At 52.0% G+C, this 9126-nt stretch overlaps 2 protein-coding genes across 2 annotated transcripts in view; one reads left to right on the top strand and one right to left on the bottom strand.

Moving 5' to 3' along the window:
• The window catches only part of IFT140 (intraflagellar transport 140), a 109123-nt gene extending 103406 nt beyond the window's left edge, over positions 1-5717 (top strand). Inside the window, exon 29 of the mRNA XM_019648452.1 lies at positions 4941-5717. Within this exon, the coding sequence (XP_019503997.1) occupies positions 4941-5144 (204 nt within the window). The 3' untranslated portion in view covers positions 5145-5717. The remainder of the gene's footprint in view (positions 1-4940) is intronic.
• Positions 5718-5824: 107 nt separating this feature from the next.
• Positions 5825-9126, bottom strand: part of TELO2 (telomere maintenance 2) — a 12523-nt gene continuing 9221 nt past the window's right edge. Inside the window, exons 16-20 of the mRNA XM_019648636.1 lie at positions 8822-8913; positions 8168-8267; positions 7924-7988; positions 7535-7650; positions 5825-6367 (exon numbers count right to left, since the gene is read on the bottom strand). Coding sequence (XP_019504181.1) covers positions 6261-6367; positions 7535-7650; positions 7924-7988; positions 8168-8267; positions 8822-8913 — 480 coding nt within the window. The 3' untranslated portion in view covers positions 5825-6260. The remainder of the gene's footprint in view (positions 6368-7534; positions 7651-7923; positions 7989-8167; positions 8268-8821; positions 8914-9126) is intronic.

Genomic DNA, 9126 nt, shown 5'->3' with positions numbered 1-9126 from the left:
GGCCCGCCCTGTTTCACATTTTGGACAGTTGCTTTTGCTATTGCTTCATGTTCAGCAATCTTCTTCTTCCTGTTCTGTCTACTCTGATCTTAGCCCCACCCACCTTTTCCATCTGACAATTTTCCACCGCTGGCAGTCTGAATCAGTTCTTTTCCCTTTGTTTTTCACATCTCTCTTTATTATTCTTAGCCTTTCCTCCACCTTCCCGCACACAAGAAGCATATTTATAAAAGCTATTGTAAAATGCTTGTCTCCTGGGTCAATTCTGGATCTGTTTCTATTGATTGATTCTTTATTATGGCTCATATTTTCCTGCTGCTTTGCATGCCTGGTAATTTTTTACTGGATTTCAGACATTGTAAATTTTTTAGGTTGTTGAGTGATGGAGTGTGTGTGTGTGTGTGTGTGTGTGTGTGTGTGTGTGTGTTCTTTTAAATATTGTTGAGCTTTGTTCTGGGACGAGAGTGAGTTACTTGGAAACAATTTGATCCTTTTGCAGCTGTATTTTATCTTTGTCAGGTGGGTTCAGAACAGCCTTGAGCCTGGGGCTAATTGCACCCCATTACCAAGGCAGTGCCCTTCTGAGAACTGTCTCGATGCCTAGTGTGTTGGCAGGTCTTCCCACCCTGACTGGTGGAATGTGAACCAGTCCTGGCCTGTGTGTTCAATCTTGAGGATGGTTCCACCTGTTCCTTTCTGATGGTTTCTCTGTGGACGCAGGTGCTTTCCTCACATGCATGCACTGGTCGTTACTCAGATGAAGACTGAGACAGGACCCTCTGCACATCTCCAGAGCACACGTGCTCTCTCCCCTACTTCCCTGTCTCCCTTCCTCCCTCCCTCTGATGTTCTCTTTATATTTGGTACTCAGCAGTTTGATGATGTTGGGCCTAGGCATTGTCATTGTATTGATACTGAGATTCTTGAACCTGTAAATTTATGTCTTTCACTAAATTTGGGAAATTAGTCATTTTTTTTCCTTCAAATATTTTTTTCTGCCTCATTCTTGCTTTCTGGGGCTTCAATTAAATATCAGGCCTTTTTATATTAAGTGGACACATATTTTTAATTACTGTTCATTGTTTTCTATCTTTTTTCTCTATCATTGGAATTAGATAATTTACATTGACTTATCTTCAAAGACACTGACTTTCTTCAGTTGTTTTCAATCTGCTGTTTACCTCTTCAGCAAATTTTTCATTTTAGATTTTGTATTTCTCAGTTCTAGAAAGTCAGTTCCCTGTTATTTACTAAAATTTCCTATTCATTCATTAAAAAACATTTCCCTTTATATACTTGAGTGTAGTTATAATTGCTGCTGTAATGTCTTTGCTGCTAATTCCAACATCTGGATTATGCCAAGTTGCTCTCCACTACTTGCCTTTCCTTTGGAGTATAGGTCAAGTTTTTCTGTTTCTTATATCTAGGGTGTGTGTGTGTGTGTGTGTGTGTGTGTGTGTGTGTGTGTGTGTGTATCCTAGACGTACAATGTTATCCAGTGGGATAATCCATTGTAGAGACTCTGGATTCTGTTAAGCCAACCTTGCTTCCTTCCTTCTTTATTTCCTTCCTTCCTTCTTTCCTTCCTTCCTTCCATCTGCTCAACTCAGAGTCTAAACTCTCCCCCATGGTGGGCAGCAGCTGGAACCTCAGCTCAGTACTTTAGCTTCAGTCGGGCTTCTTGAAGTCTGCCCTGTCCCCACCACGTGAAGAGTGCAGGGTCCGCCAGAGATCAGGGCAGACAGAGTTCATGCTCAGAATTTGGGCCCTCCCTTGACGACTTTCTTTCCCAGCATTTCCTCACTTTCCAGTTGCTATGATTGACCCCAATCCTGACTCTGGTTCTTTAAGCCAATAAGGGTGTGGGTTTCTAGGTGCCTTTTGTTTTCTCTTTTTCTATTTGCCTTTTAGCTTCTAACAGTGGCCGTAACTAGGAACTCCTGTGTGACAAAAGTTACAGAGAGCCGGAAACTCACCCTGTGCTCCCTGCCTTCTTCAAAACATCCTCCCTCCCATCTGCCTGCCCCTAGCTGTTCTCCAATCCTTACGTTTTGCCCAGCTTATCATCGTGAATGGGAGGACTGGTCTAATAGGAGTAACACTGCTATTACCAAATGTTTCTCTCCTCATTCTTTTCTATCATAATCCTCTTACAACCAACATAAGAATTCCACCCGGCTGCGTTTTTCTTTTGTGTTCCAAAGGGTGTCATAGATTTTGCCAAACCCATGTGTTCCGCCTACAGCATCTCCTTCAGCCACCAGCTGAGTTAACCAGCAGATAGTTCCTGGTGAGACTGTAGTGACCCCAAGAAATCTCTTGGCTCCCCTTCCTAAATGCTCGCAAACTGAATATTGACAAGTTTCAGAAATGTTACTAGTGAACTCTGCCGGCCTCGCTCAGCTGCGGTTTCCAGAATTCACAGGAAAGTTATCCACCAGCGGCTCCCCCTCAGCACCATGAAACCCAGATTTCCTGATCTGAGCACTTGTTTCCTCTTTGTCCCCCACCATGGTCACTCACTCACCCATGTTTGTGTTGGGAGAAAATAGCCCTAATCTCATCACAACAAGGAGAAGAAAGTAAAATAAAAACAAACTTGGACGGTGGAGATGCTCAGACCACTGCATTCTGAAAAATTAACAGAAAAATCACATTTGAAGTATTTCGACAAATTCTTTGTTGTCTCCACCCTTGTTTAAAGCCTGTGGATTTAGTAAGTCTAAATTTTTTTATATATCTGTACATACATTTAGAAAGTCGAGGCATGCACCAGTTTCCTCTTGGTGGGCAAAGAAAACCCCTTGTTGCTGCTGTGATGTCCCTTCATTTCATATGCAAACTCCTTACCTCGTTTTCATCCCACCCAGTCCATTCTCACTGCCCTGTCACCAGAGTCAAGTCCTCACAGACTCCTGACGTCGGACAGCGAGTGTCTTCAGCAGTCAGGACATCCAGTGACGTTTCTTTGTTGCCCTTCATCTGTCTTTGGTGACCATGTGTTTCTTATGGACACCATGCTCCTGCCCTTTCCTAAAGAAACCGCTGGGTCCTTTCTGACCACGTGGTTCTTTCCTCGTCATCTCCTGATTCCCGTCCTCCCCCTCAGCATACGTGCTCTGAGCTCTGCTTGCTGCCAGACCTCATCCCCCAGAAGCTGGCCACCCTCACGGCGGCTCCCACGCTGGACCAGCCTTGGTTTTAGTGCTGTGTCCTGTGTGCCCAGCACGTGCCAGACCCACAGCAGGCAAATAGTAAACAGAAGCTTCTTCTGTTAGCTGTCTCCTCTTCCTCTGATCTGAGAACTCCTGGGGGGCTGTGCTCTGCCCACCCCACAACTCCCATCCCTCCAAAAACCATATCTTTATATTTTTATCTTTATTTTATTTTTTTTTAAGATTTTTATTGGGGAATTGGGGGGGATGGGAACAGTGCTGGGGAATTGGGGGAAGGGGAACAGACAAGTTGCTGTTGTTTTGTTCTTCAGTCTAGTTGTGGAGGACGTTGCTTCACTGGCCCAAGTTGGCACCATCATTGCGCTCTTCCCGGGTGAGGCAGATCACTCGCCGGCTTCTGGACGGTTGCTCACAGCGGCTGCTGGCTGCTCACGCTGGCTGCTGGCTACACACGGTAGCCCATGGCAACCCACTGCAGCAGGGGCTGCAGCCTATGCCGTTGCCGGCGACTCACGGCAGCCCCGCTCCAGGTTGAGCTGTTGTTCAGCATCTTAGCTGTAGAGGGCAGTGTCACTGGCCCTCATATGTGGGATCCGAACTGGGGCCCTCTGGCGTCCCAAGCCAGTTCTTAACCATCGCGCCACTCGGCCGGCCCTATATTTTTATCTTTATACTCTTTATCTTTTATTTTTTTATATCTTAGCTTTATCTATCCAAAATAAAATTGCTCTAAAAGGTATCCTCCTTAAGAACTACTAAGAGCTGATCGTTATTCCTCATGAAGAAAAATTAAAAGCTCCTAGAAATTTTAGTCACATCCTGAATTCATATAAAGTGTACCTGTGGGTGAGCCTTAGAAGCCACATGCGGCCCTGTTCCTCCCCACTCCTGCCCTCCCTATAGGTGAGAAGGTATAGCAAGTGGTAGCAGGTACAGGCAGGCATAGCAGCTGTAGACAGGTGTGGGCAAGCGTAGCAGGTATGGCAGGTGTGGGCAGGTATGGGAAGTTATGACAGGTATGAGCAGGTGTGGGCAGGCATAGCAGATATAAGCACGCCTATCCTGCCTCAGACCCCCCACTTCAAGCTATGTGGCACCTGGTGCTCACCCACATATTCCCACTGGCAGGACCAGAGGAAGTTCCACAGGAAAACAGCTGACAATTCCACAGTTTACCAGCTTAGGATCAAGGACCATACACACAAGAGACTCAGATTAATCATAGGCCAAATTAACTGGGGTACCCTGGATACTTGGTCAAAAGAAACACAATAAACCATGTATATATTGCTGCCTTCCCTCCAGCCTGACAAGCATATGCCCCAGAGTGCAGGACAAAAACAGAGATGTGAATCTGTCCCTTCCTTGGGGCCTCCCTGTGTGCATCCAGGGTGAACAGATCCCAGAGGGAGCATGGTCCCAAATCACACGTGGGTCCTCGTAGACAGGCTGCTCATGGGGCCTTCAGGAAGCTGGCTGTGGCTGTAGCTATAGTACCGATCACCATTTACAGCACTAACCAGGACAGCCCAAGCCAGCTGTTCTGACACCACCCCCCCCCCGCCCTTGGAAAGGCTGGGAAACCCCAGATTGCACCCAAGTGCCTTGAACGAAGGCCTCCTTCCCCGGCTCGCTTGAGAAGCAGGAACAGCTCTGACCTCGGGGTGGGGTGGGTGTTGAGGAAACTCACTGCAGCGGATGTAGGGCATGGGCCCTTGGTTCTCACATGGGCTAACCCAGTAATGGCTGTTCTGTGTGACACAGGCCTACAAGTATCTGGAGGAGATGCGGAGACTTCCTGCCGCCAACATGTCCTACTACGTGACCCAGCAGACTGTGGATGCTGTGCACCGGGGCCTGGGCATCCCTCTGGCTCGCATGGCGCCCGAGCGGACCCGCCACAACAGCAGGGAGGACCCCAAGGAGGTGGACGAGGAGGTGATGGAGGAAGTCGAGAACAACCCCTGACAGCCTGCTGCTGTGAAAGCTCTTCTGGAACTTTCCATCATCTGTAGTAGCAAGAGCCTGCCTTTCTTGCTGAAAGAAAAGCTTTTGTGTTTGAGTACATAGCTGTGGGGCCCAGGGCTCGGGCTGGCCTGCCTAGGAGAGGTGAGAGTGCGCATTTTGGAGTCGTCCCTTCCATGTTCCTGACCCTGCGGAGTTTGGTTTAACCCCTTTACTGTAAAGGGAGTTGGTTCATTTTTCCCACAGCTTTCTTCCAAGTACAGATTGTAAAGCCTAAGAAACTTCTAGAACGTCACGCAGAGGATGTTAGTATATACACTGCATCTTGTCGCAGCACCCAAGCAGGGTGCTTGACAGTGCGTCCATGTTTCCAGCAGAATGCACCGTTCCTGAGATACAAGGCAGCGGTGGAGGGGGAGGGGTTCCTCTCTTCCAGGCAGCTTCACAGCAGCCCTGATGGCTCTGTCCTTTAGGCTGTGCCACTTCTGTCATCAGCTCCCACTGCGAGGGGAGGGGGACCTCGGAGTCCAGCCTCGGGCTGCCAAAACCCTCCTAATAAAGTTTTTTTCCTCAGAGGCCCATGTCCCTTTCTTGCCCGTTTTTCATGCCCACCCTTCCACTCCCTCCCGGGCTCATCTAGGCACTGAGGTCCCTCCCGAGCAATGAGGACCACAAAGCGTGGGTTTGAGCGCCGTAGCTCCTTTTTATTCTCCCTTTTTTGTTGTTTTTTAACATCACCTGCCTTTAGGTGAGGAAAGGGGTTGAGGACACGATGCTTTGCCCATCTTGGTGGCCCCCACAGGTGCACATCCAGGCTCTAAGCAGCCGCGCCCTTGCCCTCCTCCTCTCCAGCCGCCTGCCCCATGTCCCTCCTCAGGACCCCCTGCCCCAGCGTTTAGGGTGCTCTGTCCGCTGGGGACACTCAGACGTCTGAGCACTCAGACGACTGGGCTGTACACGGCGGCGTGGGCAGGGGCCTTCCTGCTTCGTGCTCAGCACTGGGTGGCTGGCCAACCCCATCAGTGGCCGCACCACAAAGCCCACGCATCAGCCTGGCTCCTGGGCCTTGTACTCGGCCCGCCGGCCTTCCCCTCTTCCAGCAGGAATGGTGCCAGGGAACTAAGGAGAAGACAGTGAAAGGAGCTTGTCTTTGAGTTTCTCCAGAAGCAGCAGCGCCTTCACGGCCAGCATCCTGCAGTCCTCATCCGGGTCCTTCTCGGCCACATCTGCCAAAGATGAAAACCAAACCAGAATATGAGCCGCTGAGCAGGCCGGGCTTCTTCCGTTTTGTTTCATTTAAGTCTTCCTAAAGGCACCCCCACAAGGGCCTGGCGTGGCTAGCTGTCTGGGCCTCCAGCGTGTGGCACCACAACCTTCTTGTTGACAGAAGCATCTCAGAGGCCAGTGAATGGCTCTTGACTGCATCCCTGTGAGGAAGATATGCTCCCCTCCACCTGGGCTGGGACCTCCGGCCAGGTGATGGCAACAGAGGCATCTGGGACAAGTAAACATGTCCCCAAGAGTCACTCCAAGGTCACCATTCTCACCCCAGAGAAGGCGCCTGCACTGTGAGACAGTGGAGCCCATCTGGGGACAAGGGACACTAGATGCTACACGCCTGCAGCACGAGGCCCTGAGGAGGACCACCTGCCACCGTCCTGACACACGTAACTTGCGACGTAGAAAAACCCACATGGAGGGGTGCTCTCTACATGGGCCAACAGGACAAAAGACACGGGGGACAAGCAGACTGGAGGAGCTGGGGATGCAGGACCATTCAGGGTCTTGGAGGAGCCTTGGATGGACCCAGGATTCAGCAGAAAAAAAGGGAAAAGGCCATCGATGGACCACTGAGCCTTCAAGTGTGCCCAAAGATTAGACGGTCCGGTCTCAGCTGTGAGCTCCAAGGGTGGAAGTGGGTGTGGAGGCTCATGTGGCTACAAGTGGGAGGTCCTACTGGTCACAACAGAGTTTTTTTAAAAGAACATGTAGGTGGGAGGATGGGGACAAAATATGACAAAATGCTAATAATTGGTGAATCTGGTGAGGGTACATGGTGCTCACTGCATGACTTGTGACCTTTGTGAATAGTTGGAATTTTCTAGAATGAATTAGATGCCATCTCTCACATGAGGGTGCCTTCTCTCAGGTCCCCCTTCAGGACTCCCCAAAGTGATCCCAACAACAGCCATGTTCCCATCCCCACACTGGGGGACACGTGGTGTGTAGACGAGGAGGAACACGACACCACGCTGGGCTGTGGACTGGGGCTCACTCAGCTCCAGGGATTCTCCACAATGCTCCACACACCCTGACGGCCGCTAGGAACCTCCAGACTGCACCAGCCTCCCGCCCACCCGCCTCACTACTGCACCCCAGGGCCTGGCGCTCACCTGCCAGCCAAGACCGGGCTTCTAGCAGCTCATCTGGCAGGTCTGTCAGCAGTCGTTCAGCCGGGACGCTGAGGAGGACAGAGGAGACGGCGGACAGCAGACCCCGGCGCACGTAGCTGCCAAGCAAGGTGGAGGGCTGAGCCCCGATGGAGCCGCAACCTGGCCAGGGAGATCCCACTGCTCCTCCAAACACAGCAGCCCCACTGGCAACAAAAGCACACTCGGCCCTGCATAGCCCCCTTCCTTCTTAGAAGTACCAGGCCAAGCTGCCGCTCGGCCACCCCTGGGAGCCACCATCAGCCTCCCTATGTCCACCTCCCAGGATTCAGAGCCTCCCACCTCCACTGCATCCACGTGGGCCCACTGCCCGCAGTCCCTCAGCCACTCACGCATCACCATGGAAACGAAGGGCCCACACAAACTCCAGCAGGGCCTTGCCCATGAGCACAGCCACCTGAAACGGCAGAGGCCAGTGAGCAGGGGTCCTGGCACCCAGCAGCCCCCACCATGGACACTGTCCTGAGGTCCCACCACTCCTGTCCCCAGGACCGAGGGGAGGCCCACGGGGAGGACAGACCGCTGGTACCCACTCTCCGGCAAGGTGGGGCCATTAGCTGCCATTTCCCAGCTCACCGTGGTATTCACAGCCAGGTACATCAGCACCCCTAAGGTGTGGGCCAGTCTGCCGAGAACCAACTGGTCATCTCCCAAAAGGTCAAAGGTCACCAAAGGCCTACAACACAGAATCCGGTGAATGGTGCAGATCTGGCACTCAGGGTCGACTCCCCAACCTCCCGGGCCACCGAGGGACATCCCAGCCCCCTGGATGCTGCCCTGCACTGTCTATCTCCATGTGGCATTCAGAGCCTCAAGGAGAAGGCATTGGATAGACACTGTCACTCTGCAAGGCTGCCTGACACAAGCCCGGGCCTGAGTCCAGGCCCCGGCCCTCCCCACCATCACCAGAGCATCACACCCTATGTGGCAGTGGCCAAGGGGACATCCACAGCCCACTCAGGCTGCGACTGGACAAGGAGGCAAAGGAGGGGTGGGCAGAGTACATGCAGCATCGAGACATCACAGCAAGGCTCTGGCCCTGCCACAAACCTGACATCGGTGACCCAAACTGTGATACCTAACGCCCTCACCACGGCATTTAAGCTACAAACAACCACAGCCAAGGCCGTGACCCTGCTGCTGACCCACATTAGACCCCACCTTAGGAAGCTCCCTGTCCCCACAAGTGTCCAGGGCTCATGTTCCCCAAATCACAGGCCTCCCACTTACCTGTCAAAACGCTGAATGAGGGGGAAGAAGAAGTAGCCAGCCACCGCGTTGAATTCATTGGGGCTGCCAGCCAGTCCCTGCCTGGGACAGCCCTGCCAAACAGTGGTCATGGGACGCCACACTCACGGCCCTCCTGCCCCCCGTGCAGAACATTCTCATGGAGGGACTGTCTTGTGTGCCGTGGGAAGGTGAGCAGCCTCCCTGCACCCCACCAGCAAGATGCTAGCAGCACCCACCCCCAGTGACAACCAAGAATGTCTCCAGTCATGGCCACGTGTCCTGAGGATGAGGGACAACATCAGTCC

Source organism: Hipposideros armiger, unplaced genomic scaffold, assembly GCF_001890085.2.
Source record: "Hipposideros armiger isolate ML-2016 unplaced genomic scaffold, ASM189008v1 scaffold_126, whole genome shotgun sequence".
Taxonomy (NCBI): domain Eukaryota; kingdom Metazoa; phylum Chordata; class Mammalia; order Chiroptera; family Hipposideridae; genus Hipposideros; species Hipposideros armiger.
This window is presented reverse-complemented; position numbering and strand designations above follow the sequence as displayed.